General features: G+C 38.4%; 1 protein-coding gene across 8 annotated transcripts in view; it reads right to left on the bottom strand.

The window, feature by feature from the left end:
• The window catches only part of HERC1 (HECT and RLD domain containing E3 ubiquitin protein ligase family member 1), a 108,228-nt gene that overhangs the window by 6,290 nt on the left and 74,819 nt on the right, over positions 1 to 27,119 (bottom strand). For 5 of the 8 annotated variants that reach the window (XM_064157368.1, XM_064157366.1, XM_064157373.1 and 2 more), the window contains 31 exons: positions 26,227 to 26,387; positions 25,795 to 25,911; positions 25,438 to 25,669; positions 23,456 to 23,580; positions 22,586 to 22,806; positions 21,080 to 21,348; positions 20,516 to 20,568; positions 19,063 to 19,263; positions 18,291 to 18,465; positions 17,370 to 17,640; positions 16,553 to 16,766; positions 15,555 to 15,811; positions 14,883 to 15,010; positions 13,028 to 13,155; positions 11,699 to 11,899; positions 10,973 to 11,103; positions 9,794 to 9,993; positions 9,223 to 9,337; positions 8,583 to 8,729; positions 7,937 to 8,038; positions 6,881 to 7,054; positions 6,275 to 6,568; positions 5,502 to 5,567; positions 5,267 to 5,392; positions 4,493 to 4,631; positions 3,853 to 4,034; positions 2,999 to 3,154; positions 2,452 to 2,574; positions 1,786 to 1,888; positions 958 to 1,127; positions 242 to 380 (listed from right to left, as the gene is read on the bottom strand). In XM_064157368.1, coding sequence (XP_064013438.1) covers positions 242 to 380; positions 958 to 1,127; positions 1,786 to 1,888; positions 2,452 to 2,574; positions 2,999 to 3,154; positions 3,853 to 4,034; positions 4,493 to 4,631; positions 5,267 to 5,392; positions 5,502 to 5,567; positions 6,275 to 6,568; positions 6,881 to 7,054; positions 7,937 to 8,038; positions 8,583 to 8,729; positions 9,223 to 9,337; positions 9,794 to 9,993; positions 10,973 to 11,103; positions 11,699 to 11,899; positions 13,028 to 13,155; positions 14,883 to 15,010; positions 15,555 to 15,811; positions 16,553 to 16,766; positions 17,370 to 17,640; positions 18,291 to 18,465; positions 19,063 to 19,263; positions 20,516 to 20,568; positions 21,080 to 21,348; positions 22,586 to 22,806; positions 23,456 to 23,580; positions 25,438 to 25,669; positions 25,795 to 25,911; positions 26,227 to 26,387 — 5,120 coding nt within the window. The remainder of the gene's footprint in view (positions 1 to 241; positions 381 to 957; positions 1,128 to 1,785; positions 1,889 to 2,451; positions 2,575 to 2,998; positions 3,155 to 3,852; positions 4,035 to 4,492; positions 4,632 to 5,266; positions 5,393 to 5,501; positions 5,568 to 6,274; positions 6,569 to 6,880; positions 7,055 to 7,936; positions 8,039 to 8,582; positions 8,730 to 9,222; positions 9,338 to 9,793; positions 9,994 to 10,972; positions 11,104 to 11,698; positions 11,900 to 13,027; positions 13,156 to 14,882; positions 15,011 to 15,554; positions 15,812 to 16,552; positions 16,767 to 17,369; positions 17,641 to 18,290; positions 18,466 to 19,062; positions 19,264 to 20,515; positions 20,569 to 21,079; positions 21,349 to 22,585; positions 22,807 to 23,455; positions 23,581 to 25,437; positions 25,670 to 25,794; positions 25,912 to 26,226; positions 26,388 to 27,119) is intronic. The other 3 variants (XM_064157374.1, XM_064157371.1, XM_064157372.1) reach the window with 3 other exon arrangements.

The following is a 27,119-nucleotide window of genomic DNA, read 5'->3' as shown; positions in this document are numbered from 1 at the left end:
GAAAAAGAAAAAAAGACATTATGTGATGAAGTGGAGCTGTACTGCTTTCAGCTGGGAGGAAGCTGATTTTCCTTGCAGTAGCTTGTATGGTGTTTAGCTGCCTACTCGAGTTAAACCATGACAGCGGCAAAAGGAAGAGTCTAAGAGAATTTGAAAAATTACAAGGATATAAACCAAAACATTTGTACTCATTCCCCAGGAAACACAAATAATGGCCACACAAACAATCTCAGTTCTTCACCTGGAGCTCTTGGTGGAACAGGTGGAGCTGTCCAGGCAGCACTGTGGCACCGTCCTGCTGAAATCTGTCGAATGCTCTTTCCTTGCAGGACTGTTATTAGGGTTGGTTCTCTGACATGGTTGGTGTGGCCCAGTCCAAGCTGACAATTCATAACAGATGTAAAAGGCACAAAGAAGAATCAGCAATTGTTATGATACTTCTGTAATTCTCCAAGCAAAAACTGAGAGCAAGTGGCACGAAATGGTATTTATCAACAGCATATACTGAGATAAAAAGTATTTCTTATATACATTTCATTGTGAGTGTTCACCTTCTCTGTTCAATAGAATACTGCACCCAGGGGCAGCAAATGCAGGTGTCACAGAGACGTTAAAACAGCTAGAGATTGTTTGCAAGCTCTTTTGCAGACTGAGGAACTAATCTATACTGCTAAGTCATCTATGCTGCACAGTTTTTCTCATGCTTACACAAAAGAGCTGAAAGGTCTCTTCCATACCATTTAAATGCCATCTTTGTTCTAGCACGTGAATTCTTACATTTGTGTTTATGAAAATGCCATTTGTGTAAAAAGAAAATTTTACTGAAGCTTTTCTGACTCATTGCTCAGTTTCATATCACACTCTAACTTTTTATAAGAGCAAACTTTTTTAAACCCCATCCGGAAAGTACAATTACAGCCTTATAAAGGTCAGGAACAGAGAGTGAACACTACATACTTGCCCCTCAGAGTTGCTACCCCATGCATACACATCTCCAGTAGATGACAATGCTAGTGTATGCTCAGCTCCCACAGCTATGTCTTCAATGAAGATTCCTGAGAGAACTGGAACTTGTTGGGGTCTGTTATGATTTCGAGCACGACCTTCTGGCAAACCTATAAGGCGATCTAAAATTGAAAGCATATGTATATGTACTTGAAGCACACCACTTGCAGGCAGTATTCAGAGGGACAAAAAGCAATACTATTGGAACTAGGATGCAGTCAGTTAGGGAGAAATCTAATGCATGTTTCTTACAAAAAGTGCTTCCTAGAGCACTCATTAATATTGCTCACGCTGTTATTTTCACTAATTCTCAAACATGTTCAAATTCTATTAAAATAAGGACTTTTAGGTCTAAATGTACAGCTCTACAGTACGTGACAAGTTTAAGCGTGTTTAAATCAGTGCACTTGGGAACTCTCCTGTTCAGATTTTCAAACAACTAGTGTAGATGGGTGATTTACTAGATGAAGTACACTTTCATGTAACCCCATGTTTTCAGACATTTGAAATTCAGTCAAGTTTTCAAAAAGCACTCTAAGGAAAGTAAATTAGTAAACTGAAAGGCTATCCTGAGATCAAACTAGTGAGAGCTTCAAATCTGGATTTTAAGTATACATGACTATGGCATTGTTAAAGTTCCAAATTTCAGATTAGGGCAGCACAAATCTAAACAGTACCATTAGATCAGTTTTAGAATACATAAATCTTATCATTCTTTCTTTTAACTTGCAATGCACACAAACCTATAGATGGAAGGGTTCAAAAACCATGTTGTCCTACCTTGTCCAAAAGTATATACGTGGCCATCTTTTGTCAGTGCAACGGAGAATTGGGTTCCACAGGCAACTTTTTTAATTCCAATTCCACACAGAATATCCACTTTCTAAAGGGTAAGTACAAGTTAAAAGAGCTATGGTATTATGAGGACATCAATTGTAAGTAACCATGAATTTTATCTGCAACTCCAGCTTCCAAAAAGAAAAGTTATAGTTCCCTCTGTGCAATGCACACAATGTAGGATTACTCTAATTAATGCTTACAAATTAATACAGGAAACTGAGACACAGTTTTCTCTTTGTTCTGTTTTTTTTAAATGGAATTAACACCTTTTCTGTATACAATGACTGAGAACACTTCGGGAGAAAGCAGATGGAAGTGTAAATAACCATCTCCACAGATTCCAAAAGAAAGCTCTCTTCCTCAAGGTAATACTTAAGTTTTTGCCACTTGTATTGACATTGAGATAAGGTTGCTATTACTTATGTAAAATCCTTATAAGTCTCAAAGTCAGCAAAAGATATGATAGGAATTATTTATGCCAGATGGTATCAGAACAGTAGAGCAGATGGAATTAATAATTTAACTTCTGAGCACTCTGAACACCATGTAACACTTTTTACACCACTGAAAAGTCACACAAAGAATAACTTCTCTATGAATTCTAACCTGTGGTGATGATTTTGCAGTGGAATTTCCCAAACCAAGTTTACCATAATCTCCATCTCCAAAAGCCCAAACCATTGAGCCATCCGTTGACACAGCTACAGTGTGATTGAGTCCACAGGCCACCTGGTTGAGAGATATATGCTATTATGACAGCTTTAGCTAATTCACTACTAACTCAAACATCCAAACTACCTTTAAGAAAAGAAACATCCTGTTCAAATAAAATAAGTAGACTTCTAAAATCATTACAATTTCCATTGCTTATCAGTGATTTAAAGATACTTAGGACCACAGTGGTACTCTTTAGGTATGATCTTCCTCTCAGTGCCTAGAATCAAAGAACGGTATTTTGCTATATGAGCTCCCTGTTTAGCAAACACTTTTGCAGATCTAGAGAGTCAGGAAAACAATGACTGAAAAAATTACACAGTGAAATTCTGCCATCACAATTAAAATAAAAGCCAAGATAAAAATAACCCAGAGCACTTAAATGTTTAAAACATCAACTTTAAACAAAGACACACTGCTAATTTTAGATAAACCATGCCTGTCCAATCTGGTAACCCTCCAGCGCTGTCACTCTTTCTGGAAGTTTCTTATTGGAAGTATTTCCAAGTCCTAAGCGACCATAATCACCATTTCCAAATGTAAAAAGTTTGCCATCTGCGGTCACCACAGCTGAGTGTTTGAAGCCACAGGACATCTGGAAGGAAAATAAAGATAATTTTTACAGACATTTTACATTTGGAGGGAAAACCACATTAGCTATTACATGTAAAGATGTAATACCTATTCCTCCCCTAAACTAAAATCACTTTTCATAAAGAGCTGAAATGCAGATAGATTATTAATGACTTCAACAATCCATCTCTCATTTCTCTCAGTGGTAACACTGACCAGGAGGAAAGGTGGAAAAAGGCTTTCAGGTGTTTATTGTTACCAACTACTGTTTTCTGTAAGGAGATTGCTTTTTTTTGTAGGAATACTTTATATATCATTTACAAAGAAATCTTCAGTCAAAGTCAAGTAAGGATATTTTTATACTGATACAATGCACACTTAGGAGATGGTCTTGGTGTCTTGTTTTGTAGGTCAAAGATAAGGACCAGAGGAAGCTTCTGAATCATGTCTGTACTTTGATAATCTTCTGATCATCCCTGTCTTCCATGTTCTAATTTTTAGTCTTCTCTAGTCAATTAATATACATATCATCAATAAAACTACCATCTCTCAGATGGAAATTATCACCTCGGTTCATAACACTCTGAGAAGTAAAAAGTCGCCTGGTTTTATTCAGTATACGAATTCAGACTGTCAAGATTGCAATGGTCCTGGAATGTTCCTATCACTATGCCTGCAGTTGGTAGGAAACAAACAAATAAACAAAAAGTATTTTGCAACCTGCACCACTTCTTCTCCTTGCAGAGCCTCTATTTGTCTAGGCCTGCGCTGCCTGTCGCTGTTCCCATGTCCCAGTTTGCCATAATCTCCATCTCCCCAGCTAAAGACTTCCCCACTTTCTGTTAAAGCCATGGAATGTCCATCAGATCCACAAGAAGTCACCAACTGTGTTACAACAAAGCCTGTTAAAGCAAACCAAGAAAGCACAGTTTAGAATAAATGATAATAAACTCTTAATACACATTTATCCAAGTGCCCCCAGTAGTAGCTGGTTAAGTTTAGGGAAGGGAACAAACTGTAACAGTTTTCCTCTTACAGCACTTTATTTTCATTTTTAACACAATTTCTGTCTTCTCATGTAAAACCTATGCTTCTGCTCTGCCATCAGTTTTGAAATTAAACGTTTCTATCCTGAGCAAACACTTTTCCCTGAAGCACTCCTAAAATTAAGGAATTCCAATATATGACAGCTCTTAAGGAAAAATTAACATCTATAGTTTATCTGTTCAATTCTTTAAGTTAAGGACTGCAATGCTGTAATGCATAAATCTGAAAAAATAGCATCCACACAAATAATTACATTAATGGCCAAAATGCTTATTGGTGCTCTATTAGCTGCCTTCTAACCCAACAATTCTACCTTGCAGCGCTGAAATGACTGTTAACACATGAAGATCATCAGAATTTCCTTGTCCCAGTCGCCCATAGCTCCCTTCTCCACAGGCCAAAACGGTGCCATTAGCTTGAATGACAAAAGTACAATTCTGACCACAAACAACCTGGTTTAGAAAGGCATAAAGGAATGTTAATGATTTTTGTGTTGGATGGATGAACATTTTAATACCTGTATTACAATGTACAATCTCCTCTTTAGGTTCTTCCTTTGTGATCTATCAAGACAACTGACACTTTTGCCACACTGAAAACCTTTGTGACAGCCCTATTAACAGAAGGCTTCATTCATTTCATGATTCATAAAGGTTTTTTTTCCCCTCCCAATATAATAAAAATCATGTCATTGAAATTTGCTACTAGTTTTGTTAAACTGTATTCCAGTGGGAGAAACCGCAGTGTAATCCCATCTGAAATTCAGTTTGGACATTTCCATCCTAAACATCAATGGCCTTTCAGAGAACAGAACTGGCACATGTACTGTGTCAAAGCTGTGCTGGTATTTTCAATTCAAGCTCATATCAAACAGTTCTGGCTTGCCAGACTTCAGTGATTTTTTTTTTTGTTTGAATGTGTTGATTAATTAAAAGACTTGCCCTTTAGTGAAAGCACATATTGTGAGGGTACTTGAACTGTCATTTCAAACAATAAATTCAGAAGGCATTTAGAGGGAAATGTTGACAAACTGTACAAACAATACATGGTAAATCATTAACGCAAACTCATGACTTTCAGTGATCACCTGCTGAGCCTGAGAGAATGAAGGTGCTGCTACTGGTATCATGACATTTCTACCAGCTTCTGCTAACTGTCCATGTCTTCCTGCTCCCCACAGATACACATCACATTTGCCTCCCAGGTGCCAATCCTGTGGAATAGCGTGAAAGAACACTTTAGAACAGGAGTGCCTTCAACAGCTTACAAAGGTTAAAAAGAATTTTAAGAAACACAAAAACCAAACCATCAATTTTACTAACCTCTGGCCTCGATGTTGCCCAAGACATTATCTGTTCATCCATGCCATTGATCCATTTACTGTTATCCTACATAACAAAAGCCAGAGTTTTGTTTTTGTTATACAATACACATTTTCCTTTCTAAGAACAATGCTGACATTCAAATTACTCCAAATGGTACAGCAGTAAGAGTGAACGGTGAGCAGGCTCCAATAAGCAAATAGTACATAGGCAAAGTTTATTTCCATCTACCAATGACAGTTATCTGTGACTTGCAATCCAAACCAAAATAGGAAAAACAAAAGTCATGGTGAAACAATATTTTCCTATTTACCAATGCTTAAGGGTTTTCTTTTAAGTTCTAATTGCAAACACTGGCTTAAAACACTACAAATTTGCTGGTAAGAAATCCTTAACTACACAATTTCTATTTTTTCATATAATAACAAATCATAAAGACAATTGATTCTAGCACAATAACTTGGTGTATAAATGTGCCAGAAGTTTACTTTAAATAACACTGTAAAGTGCTACATTTCTTGCTTCTATCATATTAAAAAATACAGTGCTGCAGTTTTGCATTGTTTTGGGTTTTTTAATATGTAATTGACCTGTGTTCGTAACACAGAGAGCAACAGTATATTCTAACCTGTTAATTAAAAAATAAACCTAAGCTTGTTGTTGGTGCTTATGTTACTGAATCTCAATCTTCAGGGTTTGGAAATGTCAACTGCATCACACCATATGCTCAGTAATCACATGCTTTGCTGCTGAGACAGTGCAGCGCACTTTACCATCAGGAGAGTGAGCTCATCCTCTGGAACAGGCTCCAAGTCTGGAACAGTAAAGGATTCTGGGAACTGTGCTCCCTTGGCCAGGGCTTCAGCAGCTTTTATGGTAGTAGAGAAACACTCTAGCCAGGCCCATTCTGTTGGATTCCAGGCTGAAGGATCAGGGAGGCAGCTCTGGTGATGAGGTGGTACAGGAGGATTGCACAAGAGCTGATCTAGATGAAGGCCCACAGCGAGTGATGCCAAGCACTGCATGTAAGGGCTATGAACAAGCTGGTCTCCACAAACAACGTGCGGCTAAAGGTTAAGGGGGGTGGAGGAGAGAAATGGAACAAGCAAAATTATAAATATATATCTATCAATTCAGCAACAGGAATCCCTCAAAGCTTGTGGAAAATAATTTTCCTCCAAGCTTAATCACAGGTTTTCTAATATTTTACAAATCCACAGATTAGGAGACTACTCACTTGGAGAGTACTGAAAGACATTTGCAAATAGGATGTAGGGGAGTACCCCAGATTCTCTGTGGTGAGAGACTGAAGGCAGCAGAGATCTGAGCAGCAGTCACATGTCAGACACATTTTCATGGCTTGCAGTATCTCTTCTTACCTTCTCATAAGCATACTGTTCCTGAAGCATGATAGGCAAACGTTCCAAGAAAGCTCGCATGCAGGGAGCCATATTTAATCCTAGCACTCCTTGCTGCTTCAGTGCAGTCCTACATGTTGCAAGGACGTGATTGGAGGATATCCACTCTGATGTACAGTTCACTACCAACACATCCTGTTTAATAGCAGTCACAAGACACATCACAAATTAGAAGTTCAGAAAGCAGATTATTTGACAATCTGTTGGTAAGTACTACAGAGTAGCCATTTCCCTTTGTCACTTCCTCACATTCCCATGGCAACACTACAACTGTCACTCCAAGAAGGAAAGCAAACATGGAAACAAGCAAAATTCATTTTAGGGAGTGCTGTAACCTTGGTTTGGAATTCAGTTTAGGTCTAACTTTAGTTTAGGATTTGCCTATCAACTTGACCTCAGTATTTGAAGTCAGAAGAGACTTTCAAAGAATCCCAAAACATTTAGAACCACATGCAGCACAACTCCACTAACAGAAATCATAACTTGTGCCATTTTTTTTTTCTTCATTCACAAAAAGTACTCTTTTGGAAAAATCAGCTGGTTTAAAACTTGTATTCATGTGCCAGCAGCTCCTGACACAGGCAACACTGAGGTAAATTCTTCTGCTTCTTGAAAATCTCTGAGGTTGTGGCTGCTTCAGATTAAGCCAGACCAGTGAAGCATTTGCTGAGGGAAATCAAACATTTTTTCTTTGTGTTTTCTGCACATTTTTGTTGTCCATTAAAAAGAGAAGCTGATGTAGGATCCTTTATAACCACTGTCTCAGAAAAATTCGACCTTGCTCCCAGTGAATTAAACATGGGACATTGTTTAAAAAACTGCTATTCCTAGGGTCAAGTGATGGCTGAAAGTCAAAAAATGTCTTGAAAAATAGAACAGAGTTAAATAAGTGTTTCCATCTGCATATTTCTAACAAAAAACAAGTAAGAAAAAAAAATAAAGGGAAGGACAAGCCCTAGATTAAATAGTTTTCTCTTAGTGAAAAATTGAAATGAGTATTAACTTAAAACACGTCACCTTTGATCTGTTAGAGCAAGCAGCTACTCCAACTTCAGGTATCCATACTGCAGTCTGAATAGCTCCAGAGCCTATCACAACACTCTGCAACACGGAGCCATCCTAAGGGAAGAAGCAGTTTGAGTCAGTGTGCACGCACAGTTACTTTCCTCTTTAAATGCATATAATCACATTTCTAAGGGGTGATATTCTCCCAAGCTGTTCAGTAACTGTTTTTAAAACCAATAAATATTTATACTGAAAGGTAAAAAATAAATCCAGCATTTTTATCATGTTAAGGAGATAACTAAGGATCTAGAAGTGTTTAATAATCAACATTATCTGACTGTTGGCCAAGTTATCAAAGTTAAAAGAACATTGCTTCCCACTATAAAGAGAGCGTTACTGCAAAGCTTAACTAACATGACCAAGCCTACAGAATGAATGAAAGGTGGAACCATAAAACATAAAATACTTCAATATTGAGTACTATTTTAATTTGTATTTTATTATAAATAATGTTATGGCGTTGTTTTATATCATACTGTACAGTTTCTAACATACTAGGAGGAGGACAAAAAAAGAAAGGCAAGCTAGTCCGATGCTTTGGCTTTTTTAGATACCCACACTACAAGAAAGAACCATGCCACGACAAAGACGGTCTTACCCGCAAAGACCAAATATTCATGAGCCCACCAAGTCCACCAGATACTAATGCCAATCCATCAGGGCTGAATGCAACGGTCCGGACAGGAGTAATATGCCCTCTCAGCTGAAATACACACTTGACTTCTACTGCTTTGCTGTAGCCGTCCTGCAAATTATTTTATAGTCATACAACACTGAACTACTTACAGAAAACAGAGCAGTACAACAGCTTCTGCACCCCTGTAGAGATGGGGTCACTCCCACAAGGTAAGAGCCCAGTACTATGATAATATTTCATAAATAGCTTTGTCACATAATCAGCTTTCCTCTGCTTATGTAATAATGTCAATGTTACAAAATATACCATTTATGTAGGTGAAACTAATCTTGATGTCAGTTTACCAAGCATAAGTGTTAAAGTCATTAAAGCTTAGTAAAAAATTATTGCCTTTTATACAATGGAAACATATCAAACCCCTGTGATTTTTCACTTTCTCTTCTGAAAATGCCTACACATATACAAACACGATATAAACTTTTTAGTAAATGTCTTCTCTTGGGATGTGTTGGGGTCTAAGTAGCTCTCTCACATTCTTCTCCTTCCCCAGTTTCAGAATGAGCAAAGAGAATTTCTAAAACACCAAGTTAATTTGTTTTACCTTGGCACTTGTTTCTTGGTCCCACCATTTTTCTGAATAAGTTGAACTGCACTGCAGTGTGATTACTATGTCCTGAGGAACAGTCCAGACACACACCAAACCATTGTGGCATCCCCTAGAGGATAACACAGAGAAACAAAGTAAACATCCCTGGTGTAGTATTAACTTACAATATCTGTAGTCTCCACCACCCTCTTATAAAACTGCATTGTATCAATTAAAGTGGAAAAGCTTATTCCAAATGGATGTCAGCACTTTTTTTTATATTCCTGCCCACCATAGCTTTTCCATTTCTACTAATAACATATTCTCAGGAAAAATATTTGAAGGAGGCAAAAAAATTTCAAGCAGAGTCACTACAACCAGGTCTTATGGCATGGAGAGAACAGCTGGCAATATGACAAGAGCCATTCTACCTGAACTCTGAAGCCATACGGATTTCACAGCACCTGGCTTATTGAATAGACATTATTGAAAAACAGTACTAACATTTCTTTGCTCTGGACACTAAAGACTAGTAGAAAAGACCTGCAAAAGAGCTACAGGGACCACAACCCCACCCCAGACATACGTAGCTAGTAGTAGCTGCAGCTTGGGTCCTTTGCCTGCAAGGGCACACCAGGCAATGCCATTCACCAGAGCTGGATGGGACAATGAATGCAGACGTCTCCAGCATCCTCCCATATATCCCCAGAGTTTCACTGTTTCTTCTTTGGCACATGTCAGGAGAATCTTACCAGTTGGATCCCACTTCATAGTAACAATCATATCCTATTGGATTTTGAATAATTAGAAGTCAATATCAAGTAATACATTAAAACCAGAGAAAAACAGAACTCTCAGAGCCCATCTAGTGTTTAATTATTAGTAACAAAGAATATTTTATTTACGAATAAATCCTTAGAGAGATAGAGAGCTGCAATTCTGAAATCTTAACAATATTTTTCAGAGCTATCAAACAAAAAGAAAATCCCAGGTTCCTCAGAGAAACTAAAGGAAAAACACAGGGGAAAAAAGTTGTCTTTTCATTGCACGTTATTTCCTCATTCTCCCCATGCCTCCCTCCAAAAAAGAAATACATTTTTTCCTTTGTTTTAACGTTATAAAATTGTAGCATGAATTACATTAATGCTTTGTAAACAGATTAGGCAATGGGATAGATGTAGCTTTGAGTCTCAGGCAGAAGAGAACAGCCCATGCCACAGCATGACCATCATGCTTCACGTACTGGCCCAGTTCATAGAAGCACCCAAGATGCTTATGCTATGTGTACACTTGAGAAATTCTCCTCTTAGCATAACAAATGATTGATGCACCACTAACGACTTACTACAGACTAGCCAAGTAAATGTTGCAGCTGCATATTTAGAAAAACATCTTTTGCTTTGCACAGGAACTTAAGCTTTACAAAAATACGTGGCATAACCAAGGTTAAAATGACTTATAAGCATTTTTAGAAATCAGATTAACTATGATTTTCAAAATTCATACATGCATATCTCTGTCTTTAACACTTCTGTCACTGCAGGAGTACACTTTACAAACTCTGACAAGAAAAAAAGGCAAGTTATTTTTCCTTTTTCTTTTTCAAATGTGGTAGACTGTACATCATCTTCAATAGTGTCTTTGAAATAGGTAAGTATTCTTAAAATAACAGACACTTTTTGTAAAGAGCTTTCAAATAGACAAAATAGCTTAAGCAGATCTTTATCTATAAAAATGACACATTGGTTCTAAAGATTAACTCTACCTTATGAGCATCAACTAGAACAATTCCTCCTTTTTCAAGTGGTTCCTTTGTTCCTATTAGCAATTTTCCATCTGAATATCCAACTGCAAATGGTCTGTCTTCACTGAACCAGGCAAGGCACGTGACAGACACTAAATAAATGGACAACATAAAAAGTCAACTTAATTGAATTTCACCCCAAGCTGCAGTGCAATTATTTAAAACATCAAGTGCATAACAACTTTGCACCCCCTGCTCCAAAGTTTTTTTAACATACTTTTGATCTGAACATTTCCTTAATTTGTATGCAAACACAAAACTGAGTGCCACTGCAATAACAGCAACACACAAAAGCACACAGTTCTAAGAGAGGTGTGCTACTTGATGTCCCTTGGCACTGGCAATAGACAGGAGGGATGCCAGTAATTGCGTAATTTACATGACACTGGCTCCCTGACTACGTGCTATCTGTAGACAACTCCACTTCACACAATGGAAAGAAATGTCAGGATTTCTCTAGGCCGCTACAAGTTGTTTTGCCTCGGCTGTGAGGGTATCAAGGTGCAGATGGAGATCTCACAAGCTCTCCTCCCACACACACAAGTGAATGATGCCTGCAAGTAAGGTACCACAAGTCATATCCCATGAACAATAATAATAAAATGAGCCTATATATTTGCTTAATAAAAAAGCAAGAGCAGGACTACTTATTTTAAATTCTGTTTAAATGCCAGTACAGTCACCTACCATCTTTTCTGTAGCAGTGTTCCAGTTCTATACGGTGCATGGTTGAAATATCTACAACTTCAATAAGACCAAGAGATCCATCCATACGACCAATTAGTAATAATTCTGGAGTATCTCCTGTCCAAGCTGCAGTTGGCCCTTCTTCTGGCCAAGCCAGAGCAGACACCCAGTGAGGCTGAAGATCTAATAATCCTTTTCCTCCTAGGAGCCCAAAAAGTCTTTTGAAACTACTTCATCATCACATAGAAAACAACACAACAAAACTACTTTCCACGGGAAAACACATCCTATTTAGAGCTAGGATATACTACAAAGCAGCAGTCCACTGACCTATGCAGACATAAAATCTAGCTAACAAACCTCAATTATCGTTTAGCCTACATAATTTTGTTAATGAAGAAAGTTCATATTTTTCCTGCAGACTTTCTATTACTGCAGGCAGTGGAACTGGTGATTTTCATAAGCACAAGTCAAGAGAATGAAGTTTGGGAGAATGCAAATAACAAAGTGCTTAATGTGCTTAATAGCTTTCCTCTCAAAGGAGTTCTAATTATTAGTTAGCTGTTGGATCAGTCTAATGACAGTAAAAGATTCCACTTAAAGGTGTCTGAAAACTGAAATGGAATTGAAACGAGTGTTTGCTGGATTCTGTTCGGTCCCCTCTATCACAATGCAACCTCATTAATTTATCCAATTTAATTCTATAGCATTTCTCCCCCACTTGTCATTCCTCATAAAATCTGAGATCACAGTATGTTGAACATTAGAAGCTTTCTTAAAGTCACTGATGGCAAATTCATTTACATTTCTTCTTTTGTCAACACTTTACATTTTCTTACACGGCTGTTTTTTCTGCCTCAGCTTCTCCTACAGTTTTTCTTCCTCATGTATTTATCCATAGCTCTTGTACTCGAAGAACTTAACCCAGCTCCCTGATTCTGCTCTTATTAAAAGGCATTGCAGCTAGCTGATCACACTAGCAATTCTTCCCTCCATCTGTGTCAGTCAGTTTCTCCCTATTGCACTTAGGAAGGTAATTTTTGCAAACTACAGGAAATTATTATTTACAGATAAAAAAATTGCAGAGAGTGGTCAATCCTCACACCTAAACACTTCTGATTCAACAAGGACCCATGCTACTCAGTTTTCTGCTGAATTAATGGTAAATCATAAGCCCACTAAATGATTTTCCAAGACATTCTGGAAGATGGCAGGCATTTCAGCTGGAATGCACACACAAATACTTGGGTAAACAAAGACTCAGTAACTTAGCAGCTTCCCTCAAAATATGTTGTACCATAAAGTGTTCACAACTAGTTAAGAGCATACCATTGACTTGCCATATGTTCACCATCTTTTCTGTAGCTCCAGCCAGATACTTGCCACTGATGCTCCAACAGACAAGAGACAAACTAAGGTCACTGGGTGACCCTAGACCTTCTTCAGAATCACCTTCTCTATAATGGAATAAAATAGTTTTTAAAGGGTATGTCCTTTAAGCAGACAGGAAAACAAGGAATTAATAAAAAGTAAGAACTAAAACGTGAAGTCCTCCTGCCATCACTGCAGATTTATCTAGTGATTTTTTTTCTGCTCATAGTTCTCTATTCTATTTTAAACCATTTCAAATCATAGAATGACCCATTATTTCCACAGTAAAACAACATGAAGTTAGGCTTCATTTAGAATATAAATGTAATTATTTTTAACTTTACTTATTTATATCTCAAACTGAACACCTCTGGTGAGGGCAAAATCTCCTGGGAAGTCAGGAAATGAAACAGAACAGTCTGGACAAAAGGAATGAATCCTTCCTCAGTTCTAAACTCTTCCTCTTGTTACAACATAGACACACTGTTCTCACACTCAGAAGTTCGCTTTGGCTAAAGGGCAGCTGCCATATTTTATTGTTCTTAAGGTACAGTTTTTACTGATTTGATCTAGGATAATGAATGCTGTGTCACCACCTGAGTGCATGCTGCAGGCCAAATGCTCCTGTATGTTTGAAGATACAGGAGGCCTATCTTTTATGTGATCATGCTCAAAGCAGGAGACATTTGTGAATAAAGCAGGTCATAGGATGTTGTATCTCTTATTAACACTAACTTCCTAACACAACACATGCAAGCCTATTAACAGTAAAACTGAATAGGTATCAACACTGTATCAGGGAGTAGTGAACTATTAGCATATACATAATATTCCTCCAAACTCAGAGAAACAAAATATATTCTCACAGAAAGAACAGATAATCCTATCAAAAGGACAGGATAATGCCTTTTTATCTGTTCATATATAAGGGCTAAACCCCAATAATTCTACCTTAAAGAACTGGCACTCACTCACTGCAAAAAAAAGAAATGAGAACTGTCTTGCAGTTGTACTTGAAGCCATTACTGAGACTGTTGGCAACAAACCCACGGAAGTACTGAATTCTGAATCTGCTGTGCAAGGAGTGCACTTTTCTGTCACGTTAATAACAGAAGACCTCTGTCAAAGTAAGATGCTGCTCTCATCACTGTTTTCTGAAGTCAGGTTACGTCACTGGGCTTATTCCTTTTAAGGAAGCATCTAACAGCAGCAAGTAAAGAACCAAAAAGACTGTGAAGCAACCTGCTAGTTCACTATTATTTCTTTGTTATCCTGAATCAAACTCACCTCAGCTGTACTAAAGAATTAGATTTTAACCTTCCCTTGTTCTTCCTTCTTTTTTGGACACACCCAAATGGCACAGAAGTACTTCCCAAATGGCACAGAAGTACTGCCCAGACACTCATGAAAAAGAATTATGCTCAGTTCTTGAACGCCTGAAGTCACAAATTCTTTTCCGACACTTGACTCAAATGACCACGCTCATAATTAGGAAGCTATCAGGTCCACTGGAACTCTCTTAAAGGATACTCACAAGGTTATCTGTGTAACAGTCCCTTACAGCTTTGTTTTATCCATTTCACCTTATATGAATTAAGAGTACTTTTAAATAGCTTTAACTTATCTCTCACTACAGTTTGGCTTTCAGTTTTAAGCTATTTAATTTACTTTGCATGCCATGAACACAGCAACAGAACCAGACAAAAAAAAGTAGAGAACATCAGTGCAGGAGATATTGTAGGGTTGGCTCTTTCCAGCACTTGCACAATTACAGCTTAAATTATACCTTACCGTCATAAAAAAATCAACTTACAGCTTGTTAAGCACACAGGTTTGTTGCAACGAATACTGCTTCTTCGTAACATTCCACACTCTAATGGTGCCATCATTTCCACTAGTTGCCAAAAGTCCCTTTTTATTGCACCAAACACATGTCATGACCTACAGATATGAAAGTAATCATGGCAAAACTGGGATGTAAATCTAAATCTCAGGCATGCTTACTCACTCGTATTAAGCAAACACTATCCAACAGGACAAATCATTAGCATTGAAATACACTGTAACACTAAAACAAGACCTATTTTTCTAGTTTCATAGTATTATGTACTATAATTAGCCATTCTTTACAAGAATGCTACACTTGTTCAGACCCATGTTACACAGGCCACTAAGAACACCAAACAAAGGTGTTAACTACTATGACAGAAAAATTAATGCAAAGTAAGAAATAGTCTCAGAAGAGATTTGGGGTGATTTTGCTGCCTTGATGTACCCTAAAACCAGGTTCACATTCCCTTTCACTGAAGCTTCAAAGAAGCTAAGCGTTTTTCTGCATCAGTGGTACCCTCAAACTTTATCAGCAAAAAACTATTGTGGGAAATCAGTTAAGTCACTGCATTTGTAAAAGAGTAATTCTACTTTTTCTGTATTCCACGAAAGACAGCATTAAAATTCATGCATTTTTGACAGAAATACTACTTACCTTGTTCTGATGAGCCTCTAACTTTATGAAGGAACATTTTCGTAAGTCTCCCCCCATATCAGCGAGGGTCTGAGGAGTAGTTTGATTATCTCGATCGTGTGCTGCGAGAGTTCGCACCAGCTGCTGAGCAGCCCACTGCCTATGTTGTGAAGATAACCTTGAGGAGAGGCAGCAAGCTGCTAGTGCATTAGCCAGCTCCAGAGGGCCTACAGCAGAAGGATCATAGGAAGGATGGGCATACAAATGGGCAATTAAACCTGCTTAAACAAAACAATGAGATGATGCCTAGATGAGTATCAAACAAAATTACACAAATGAACACAGCATTAGCCACAATTCCCAGAAAGAGATTAACAAACATCTTACAAGAATGTTGGAATCATGTTAACCATTAAAAAAACCCTACAGTTCTGACAAGGAGAGAAAAATAACACCTTTAAATGTCACCAAACCCCTCTTAATACTAGAATTACGAATAGCCTTATTCCCACCATATGGAAAATGGCTGCTCAAAGAACCAGTGCTTTCTGAACAGGAAAATGCCTCTTCTGACAAACATAAGTTGCTGTCACTGCTGCTTTAATGGCAACAACCTGCTGGTGATGTACACCAGTTGCTTTTTGGTTCCTTGGCCTGTCACAGCAGAGGCAGTACAACTTTCTGTATGAGACAAAACAATACTTTGGTGACAGTCATCAGCTCTTGCTCGTCATCATTTCCTTAGATAGCACAACCAAAGGTGAACATCTTTGCCATAGGCTTTGAATACACACATGGCTCAGACTTCCTTTCAAGTGGCAAAAAAGGCAATTGTGTAATCAAATCATATTTTTACATAAACTTTTGGTATATGCTACAAGGCTATTCTAATGAAAACATGTTGTATACATTTTGAAGAATATATTGATACAGTATTCTATAGCTAGTTTCTCCTTAAAATACTAATGAGGAATTGAAGATTAAACAATTAACATCACAACAAACAACCTGCATCATACCTTTCTTTTCAATTTCTGCTTTATCATAGTTTGGCCTTAGCTTGGCCCCTTTGTCTGCCAACAGTGCTACAAGTGCTTGAGTAACCACAAAATTTGGAGATGTGACAAGTTTGTTTTCTTCTGCAATTCCTCTTAAAAAACTTGGCAAAAACTTTCGCTGAATGGGATCATCAACTGTTGTCAAGTTTACACCAGTTGCTGCAGAAATCAGATTCTATAAATAAAGACAGACAATAAATCAACACAACAAATACACAAAAATATTTTTTGGAAACTATTTTAGGTGAACAAATGATGCAGAATTTTCAAGGTTTTCAACACATAAGGAAATCCCTCACACTGTCCTACACTCCTATTTTTCTACAATGACCGTTCAAACTCAGGAGAACAAATAATTACTCTGATTACTTAGAATTTTCCTGATACATAGGAAACCACGTTACACATTCACAGCTGTAGATCATCTCTTTCTAAACAATAACAACCTGTGTCCTACACAGACTTGGCTCTCTCATAAATCACAAAACTTCAACAGGAAAACCTATCAATGCAAAAAGCACAAATGCACATCTGTTTTATCTCTGTTTGAAAAGAGAATTCAGCACCAAAGATGTGAAGCTGCTGGATTTTTACCACCAATGAATCGCACTCTTCTGCAAAACCATAAACAACAACTCCAAGGAGATCCTCAAACTGAGAGCAGTCTCATCATAGTTCAAGAGACAAAAGCGCGAATTCTCAATATCTACAAAACGGATTTGTTCACCTTGTATATGTACTTTACTGTGTGCATTTAAGTTGAATTAACAAGTCCTACCTGTGTACACAACTGCACCAGTAGTTTGGCAGCGCTGGGAGTGTTTGATGCCAAACAACCTACTGCTGTACTCAGATAGGCAAGGCAGGATATAGGCTTGCTTGTTTTGCTGTGTATTCCTCTAGATCGCTCTGATGAACTTGTGGCAGTGGCTGGGCTTGTGGAGAGGCCTGCTCTCCCTGCTGCAGCAAGGCACATTAACCGAACCAAAGTTCTGATGTCTGTTAATCCCAAAGATTCAAGACCAGCTGCCAGGCTACAACTGGAACCACTGTCAAAAATTAATACAAATGCTCTTAGTTCTACCTTATTTTAAAATTTACTAGCAATGTTTGAATAAAACTGTTTCCAAATTATTAGTGACCTCTGTTTGATTAGCTAGATATTGTTAGCCTGCAAGGGAAAGGAGGGGAAAGAGAAATGAAGCTGCAGCCCTTCCATCCTTTTTCTTGTAAACTGAAAACTAAACTACATTATAGACTTGCACTGAGAGAAACCCACAACTTTACCTAGAATGTCTCACAAACTCACATGCGTAATTCATGCTTGATGTTATGCTATGACAATATGCACATATACAGATGCATTGTGTCATAGCTAACATTGCAGCCAGCTTTTAAATCCTCATACCTCAACAGCTCAGGTCATCTTCTCTCCTCCTATGTTTACATCTAAGTTCAAATACTTATCTTGAACACAAATGTACTAACACAGAATCTTTCTGTTATGATAATGGAGTTTACTTTCCATGAGAAGTTTCTCTCATGAAATTTGAAGACAGGGCTCAAAAAACCCAAAATGAATAGTACATAAACTGAGATTCCCTTTCCCAAACATCTTAGAACTACACTCCCTGTGAAACATAACTTGATAAATCACTCTACAAGGAAAGTTGGTAGTATTGGTAAAGATGCCACAAACCTGACAGACAGAAGTGAGAGCGCCCTCATAACCATAGTTCTTGCAAGGAGAACTTGGGCAGCAGCTGTCACTCTTCTGAGAGCCATTACACGATCGTGTGGGTTTACTAGGGCAGCTGCTTGCTCTCCTAAGGTTATCCTGCCAGAAGAACTTTTTTCTATCGAGCCATGACAGCCTTGGAAATAATGATGATACGCATTAGTGTTTGAAAAAACCCAAAACATTATCATATAGCAGTAAGCACGGAAGTAAATATGCATATTATTCATTGATTTTGATACATCAAAAACTATTGTGGTAACAACTAAGAGAAAAATGCACTCCTGAAATACACTCCATAATTTAATTATTTCAAGGCCAGATGGGCACAACTTGACAACATTCAAGGTAATGTTAATTCCTGTGTTTCATTCTTCCATTATCAGGGTGCACAAACTTAAACATTGATGCTACATTTCAAGAGGCTGGTCTGTAAGTCCCAACTTAAATCAATGAATCCATCTTTGAGTTCTGCAAAACATGCTGCTGTCATTCACTGCGAGACTATGGTCACCGTTTTATTACTAAATCAAAACTTCAAGCCTCCTGCCAATATAAATGCCTCACACTCCTCCCTCTAATTCCCCTATAATAAAAGGACAATTTAGAACCTCTTCTTACTTCCTCATGGTAGGAGGCAGGAAAGACTGTCAAGATATTCACACATTGTCCCTATGAAATCACAGCAAAAGGGAGAGATTCATTCCTTGAATGAAACTAATTTCGAATGTACCTATTTGCATCAGTGTTTCTTCCATACTGTTGGTGGCTGTCACCATGGCAACTGAAGCACCCAGAGGGTCACTGTCAGGGAACTGTACAGGTTCAGGTACAATACGTCGATCGTTTAGGCCAAGAGGTCCAGCCAGTAACTCAAATTCCTCTTCTCCTGTCAGCTTCTCATCTTCATCTACATCTAACATGTCCCAGTCTTCTAGAATTGGAGAAGGATAATTAAGACTTGATTACATAAGCAAGCATATTAAATAATTTCTATTAATTAAAAAGCAAACATGGAGTACAGAACACAGATTGTACTCTGTAACACAACAGTCTTAAGAACTCATCTTATGATGTTAACGCAGATACGATACAGCAAATCAGAAAACTAAAGTCCTACTGTTGTCCCTCTCCATTAAATTCAGTATTTATTTCTACTGCAGAGGATATTGATGGAAGATTCTCTGAATTATCAAACTAGATGCTTTTTTTCAAAACACAGAAATGAGAGGTCATGTTCTAGATCTGATGACAACTCCAAAACCTGGAATACAGTAAAACTGGCAGACATATAGCTGTGCTTTGAATTGTGGTAACAGGTGTATATTTGGAAGAAACAAATAGCAGAGAGATAGCAGAAAAATCTGGTCTCCCTATTTATTCCAAAAGTCTGTATGAGTTCTTAAGCTATAACTGTACACCCAGGGTTTTTTGCATTTCCTTCCTGGGGTGGAGGTGGAAGGCACTCTAACGGCAATTCAGTTATATTCACCTTCTAACATTTCCATACACATCAACTTCTGTTCACTGATCTGTCTTGGTCAATCTCTTCCCATAGCAGTAGAATCTGAACACCTTCCATTAGCTGGAAGATGGACTTGCCATTTAGCCCAGGAATACTCATTTAGTCTTAGACAAATATGGTAAATCATACAGTTTTGATCATATGAGCTATGGAAAGGTCCACAAAGAAAGGTCCACAAAGAAAGAATTATCTGGAAAAGGTTTTCCACAGTCATCAGAAATAATCTGTTTAAAGTGAAAGGCCACTCTCAGTACAAAGGAAGAAGAAGTGAGAATAAGCCTACTGGCAGACGTTTGAAATACCTAACTTATGCTGATTTAACTCTTCCTACAAAGACAGCTCAAGAAATGTATTTGAACAAAAAGCTTTCTGTGTATAGTTCTGGATACAGCATCTACTCAAAACACCTTATCACCCAGAGTTAGGTGCCTGTCATTTCAGCTACTTAGATGAAAGACACTGGAAGAAATACCACTGTTGTTCCTCCCCACAAAGTGAACAAAACCAAACATAATAAAAAATACATCTAGCCTGAAAACATATTTTTGAGTTTGCCCTTCAGTATGGTTTCATGACAGGTTTATTTGCATGGAAATTTTTGGAACAATAAAACACTGTGCAAGTGCGAAGTATTTAACATCTCCTGCAACTCAAAACATACCTTCATAGACACTGTCTTGTTTACCTATCAAATCAGGAGCCTGTCCTTTGTACCTGTATGGAAAAAAGTATCAAAGAATAACTGAATGGCTCTAGTATTTTACATATACATATAATAATTTTAAACTACATTTACTGCTAAAGTTACTTCACTGTTACAACAACACATACACAATTTCTAAAAAGGCTAGTAACAGAAAAAAAGCAAAAAGACTCCTAAAATTGTCAAGTAGGGAAGCATTCTGCAGTACTAATGGGAGAAAGGCCCATAAAAATATACTGGAATTGTCAGACAAAATTGGAAGAAGTTTTCAAAATGAAGTCTGCAAGAGTAGGTAACATCTCAAAAATAATTCCTTGTCTGCCATTTAGAAAATAGAAGTATCACAACTTTTTTTTTTCTAAATATGTATGAGTTGAATACAGAGAATGATTTTAAGCCTCAAAGACAAATCGGTTCTGCTAAAAATTGAATTCTTCAATCACGTTCTTAAAATGCTGATGTTAATAAACATTTTAAAGTTGTTTCCTTTCTTTACAGAGTATCCACTCTGTATTTCTGTACCTTTCAGAAGTTGATGCTTTTGATTTACTCTTCAGGGCTAGGTATTTCTCTCTGCAGATGCCACACAATAAATAGTAGGGATTTCCACTTCCACATTCACCTCCAAACCAGCCATCTACATAAGACCCGTTGCTGCGATAGCCCTGGCGATTTGCACTGCGACCACAGCCTGGATGATTTCTTTTCATGTGTTGATTGAAGCTGACCACACTGGATTCACACAATTCACAAACCACTACTTCCTCTCTGTCTTCAGATTCACAAACATGCTGCATAATAAGATTATCACACATTACTTGTGCAGAAGAAGTATCTTCATATTAGACACAAAACATCAGTATTCTGGGGTGGATGCTCCTGATCCTGTTACACGCAGAGTCACACTGATATGGTTATCTTGCACAACAGCAAAGCGTAAACAGGCAATTTATGACACACCCAAAAGCAGACTATCTCAGAACAGGAAAAAATTTGGATGTAAAGTTTCAGGGGATGAGATTACAGTATCACAGGATGTTAGGGGTTGGAAGGGACCTCCATAGATCAGATTCTCTTGTTTCATTCCATATCTGAATCAAAACTTTTGACAGCACAGCTTTTCACATATAACTTCGTTACATCACATTCAATGAGTTATCAGGCTTTCTTCAAAACTTGAATAAGATTAGATCAAAGTTTAAAAAAAAAATTTTTTTCCAGACAATTGGACTTTACATTTACAGAGGAACAATATTACCATTTAAGTCAAGAAATGTGAGGGTTTTTACTGAATATAAAGATCATTCTTCTATAACTGCATTCCTGCCTCAGTAATTTCATTATGATGTTCCAGTGAAACAAGCTCACTGAAAGCTCATTTAATATGCTCACTCAAACCTGTCAAAATCAGGGAGCATCACTAGGAGACAAAAGCTTAGTCTTGTGGGTTGCTTGTCTGATCTGACATGGATAATCCAAACAGAACCAGCAAAATGCTGTTACTGTAGTTCTTTTCCACTTCAAACCTATTTTTAACGGGCTACACAACAATTGAGTGAGGACTGTCACCAGATCTTTCCCACAGAATGAAGTGAGTGACACGACCAAAGTAAGGAAAACTGATTTACGTGGGAATTATGTTGCTCTAGATCAGATAATGGTGGGCTTATTATTATAATTACTTCAACAGAACAAACATGACTGTTTTTGTTATCTCAAAAAACTAAGCAATCTGGAACACCTGCTAATACCTTACTGATATTAACTAAAAACAATACTAGTTGTGTTGTCATCTTTCAGGGTAGGAAGAATCAAAACTATGCACATGTAGAAGTACAGAGCAAGAAACACAAGAAGGCACTGCCTATAATCTTAGTGCAACTACATAATAAGATTTTAAGCTTTGCTGGCATTTAGCAAGACATTTCCAAACATGCTGTAAGTATATGCATATGTTACTTGAAATTTAAAAACATGAACATGCGAAAAGCAGTAAGTTAAAGCAGCTCCCGCTGCAATCACACACACCCAGGTAGGCCAATCCAATACCTCTGGGATCCACATTCCCAGAATATCATTATCACTAGCCAGGTCTTGCCCAAACATAGCTTCCATTGCTTCATCATCAAGGTCGATTTCCAACTCTTCATCCAAGTTGAAGTCATAAAGTGTCCCCGGATCCTGAGTCAAAGATATCCCTTCTCTTCGAGACTGATTCCTGTGGGCCTGCACGGAGCGGTATAATCCCGCTCAAGGAGAGAAAAAGGAAAGCAGTGTTCTCATTTGGCACGTAACAAACATGACTACACTTTGAACTTCCATTTGATTTTATATTTAACTCTTCTGCTCAACTGCAAAAACACAGACTTGATGGGTCAAACACTTGCTGGATAAGGAATTGGCTGGATGGCTGCATGCAGAGAGTTGTAATCAATGGCACAATGTCCACCTGGAGACCACTGACAAGTGGTGTCACTCAAGGGTCAGTGCTGAGACCAGTGCTGTTTAACATCTTTGTCAGCAACACGGACAGAGGAATCGAGTGCACCCTCAGCAAGTTTGCAGATGGTACCAAGCTGTGTGGCACAGTTGACCTGCTCGAGGGCAGGGATGCCATCCAGAGAGAATCGGACAGGCTGGAAAGGTGGGCCCAGGCCAACCTCATTAAATTCCAAAAGGCCAAGGGTGAGGTCCTGCACCTGGGTCAGCGCAATCCCAAGCACAAATACAAGCTGGGTGGCGAATGGCTGGAGAGCAGCCCTGAAGAAAAGGACCTGGGGGTCTGGGTTGATGAAAGGCTCAACATGAGTTGGCAGTGTTGTAGCTTCCATGTTAAGTACCAATCCTCCTCCCCTCATTTACCAGCTGAGAGGCCTGGAAGTGTCTGGGCATACTTACCAGCACGTGCTAGCAACGTTCGGGCAGCCAAATCAAACTTGTGTCTTCTCGTCACAGCTGACCGACTTCTAGAAGGAGGTCCACTTGCAGAAGCTGCATTATCCACATGATCCATATTATCAGGGCTACAAAAAAATTGTAATGAACAGGTAAATTAAACCACATTTTAAACAGCCACATACAGTAAATGAGGAAAACTACTAAGAATGTGTTAATTAGCTGTTTTCCCTCCTTTCCTTCAGAGAAGGCAATAAATTAATTTAAAATGTAACAATGTTCAGTTCCAATGCAGCAGGTATTTACTGTCTTTGTGAGATTTGCCTCAAATAAATGACACACAGTAATATCAACACTCAGTCAATGCTTCCACAATGCCTCATCATTGCAGGAATTCTGGGAGAACATGCCTTTTATCTTGTAAATGTTAACTATAGGCCAAACTAAGTCTGATGTGTTTTTAAAGAGAAATAAAATCAACATTACTATTGTTGCTGCCTGAGTAAATCTTTACAAAACCGAAGTTCCTCAGTTCTACATGAAAGAACAATTTACCTAGGACATTTAACTGAAAAACATGTATCCCAGGAGGACTGAGGAATCTGCACAAAAGTATTCTCAAAATACATCTTGAAATGGTTACCCTTCCTACTAACAAAAACGATGGTAGGACTCCTAGTGTGTCACTTAAAAACAGAACCACTAGCAACAGAAGAAAATAATCACCTTCCCTCCTTGTTTAGTGCATTGCTGATAACTTCCTGGTTGCACCTGGGTCAGTGCAATCCTAAACGCAGATACAGGCTGGGTAGCAAATGGCTGGAGAGCAGCCTTGAGGAAAAGGACCTGGGGATCTGGGTTGATGAAAAGCTCAACATGAACTGGCAGCGTGCTCCTGCAGCCCAGACAGCAACCATGTCCTGGGCTGCAGCAAAAGGAGCATGGCTAGCAGGGCAAGGGAGGAGATTCTCGCCCTTTGCTCTACTCAGACCCCACCTGGAGTACTGTGTACAGTTCTGGAGCATCCAACACAAGAAGGACATCAAACTGTCCGAGTGAGACCAGAGGAGGGCTACGAAGCACCTCCGCAATGAGGACTGGCTACAAGAGCTGGGGCACTTCAGCCTGGAGAAGAGAAGGCTTAGAGAAGACCTTATAGTAGCCTTCCAGTATCTGAAGGGGGCATATAGGAAGGACAGGGAGGGACTATTTACAAGGTCTTGTAGTTACAGGACAAGGGGTAATGGGTTTCAACTGGAAGAGGGCAGACTTAAACTAGATGTTAGGAAGATGTTCTTGATGTTAGGAACAAGTTCTTTACAGTGAGGGTGGTGAGACACTGGAACAGGTCGCCCAGGGAGGCTGTGGAAGCTCCCTCCCTGGAGGTGTTCAAGGCTAGGCTGGATGAGGCCTTGAGCAAACTGTCCTAGTGGGAGGTGCTCCTGCCTATGGCAGGGGGTTTGAGCTAGATGATCTCTGATGTCACTTTCAACCTAAACTATTTTATGATTCTATTAATTGAGAGTTTAGGCTTAAGGTTGGTGATGGTGACTGAGAACATAAACTTCAATTCAGTTTCATACTCTCTGGACAAATCAAGACCTACTTTCAGAAGACAAGTGTAGAAAAATTGTTCATTAATACATCAAAGGAAAAAAACCAAACCCAAACCTCCAATGAAATGTTGCTTTGTTACTAGGTCTTATAGGTAAAATGTAAGCTATTCCCCCTCATTTTTTTCATTCCTCCTTTTTTTCTAAGTGAGGGTGTTCATCTACACTCTGGCTCCAGTTCAGAGCACAAACACTATCAGAAAATAAATGCACCACATACACCTAATTTAACTGCATCTTTGCTGTTACTCATGTTTTAACAATATTTAAAAGTGGCATTATAGTGCAATGTTCTGCCAGCAACAATGAACTTGTGAGATTTTTCAACTGCAGCAACAAGTCACAAGCAATTAGATGAAGATAACATTTTACCTTTCACTAAAGCCTTCCTCCATTTCAGTGGCATCAGCAGAAGGGATATCACCTGGTGACTGCAAATAACTATGATCACCAGATTTTACCCCACTTCCAGAGACTATTGTCCCATGTCGTGAATCTGCAGTCCCTTCTGACTGGGGCTCTTCATCATCTTCATTTCCAGGATGCTCTATCATCCACATGGCCAGTACTGTGATATTCTGTGCATCTGCTTCTCCTCTGGCACCTGAAAGCAGGAGAAAGAAAACACTTTAAAAATCACACATTAGAATTGTATTGTATCATCGATGGTAAAAAAAAATCCCCCTAAATGGCACAGAACTTTAGTTTAAACTGATTATTAAAGACTACCTGTAGCTTCCATAGCTTTCGCAATCTGCCTGAGGGAGAAACCCATTTCCAACAACGGAACAGCAATGGCAGGAGGAGGAGGGGATGTTGAAAGTCGGCTGCTTGGATCGGACAAAGCTTAAAAGACACAAAGTGTCAAATGTTAAATTAGTGCACTGAACAGTGGCACAGGACCAATGAAACAAGCCCAAATCAAAAGAAATTATTAGTTATACTGCACTCTTGTTTTATACAAGTCAATCAATAATCAATTTTAAAAGCTAACTGAATATCGAAGTTCACAGCTAAACATTGTACAGCTTTTTGTCCTAAGGTAGTTATTAAAAGGTTTCCAACAATGCTTTGCATGTTAGGCTGCATTACAAAGAAATCCAGATGGATGCAGCTAATTTGCCCATATTTCTATCTATATTCCCTTCCCTAAAAGTTCACCTGTCCGATTGGCAGGCCTTGCAGATTGGGAATCAGGAGAAGTTAAACTTTGCCTCCTTCCAACTTCATCTGAAGGTGATGTTGGCAAAGAAGATATTGGAGGAGTTTGAGCACGTCGTGCTGGAAGTACAGTTGTAGTAGGGTAACTGGAGAACATTTGCCTTTAAAAAAGAAAAATATTCACATATTAAAAAGAGCTGTGCTGAAAAAGGTCTGACACAAGAAACAGCATGCACTTGGCAGCATATACTTTACAGTGATTTGAGTTTTGAAAGAGTTAAGGTGCAACATACACATCAAGGTGAGCTGAAAAACCCTTGTGGAGCAGCTCATTCCTACCACTTCTGCCTAGAAATCTTAAATTTAAAACATTCACTCCTGTCCTAGAAGATAAAAGAGAAGCACTCTTCTCATTGCCCTACTTTGTTCAGAACTCAGCCCAACTAATAATCAGGTGAGCTTTTTACCTTCACTGTCCTGGTAGTAAGATATAATTGGAGAAAAGGTAGAACCATATCTGCAAAATCTCTAAGAACAATGGCCAGATATATCAGCAGAATTAATAACTTTTAACAGGACTCTATTCGGTGTAAAGTAGATTTCCTTCTACATCACAAATAGCCTTGATTAACAAAATTTATCTTCTATTTTGTGAGGGTAGGATGAATGAGGTCTTAGCTTGCAGGATTTCACTGACAAACTAAGATCTCCTGTAGTTTAAGAATCAACAACTATTCCTTAAAAACGCAAAATTTCAGAGATTTTAAATTTAAACTAATAAACATGAGAGGTGAAAGACAACAACATCAGGAAGGTATTTTCTCCTGTCTAGAAGAATTCAGATGTTACATGTATATGGAGTCTATATAAGAAGTTTAACAGATTTTTCATTT

Source organism: Pogoniulus pusillus, chromosome 17, assembly GCF_015220805.1.
Source record: "Pogoniulus pusillus isolate bPogPus1 chromosome 17, bPogPus1.pri, whole genome shotgun sequence".
NCBI lineage: Eukaryota > Metazoa > Chordata > Aves > Piciformes > Lybiidae > Pogoniulus > Pogoniulus pusillus.
The sequence above is the reverse complement of the archived record's forward strand: the minus strand, read 5'-3'. Positions and strand labels throughout refer to the sequence as shown.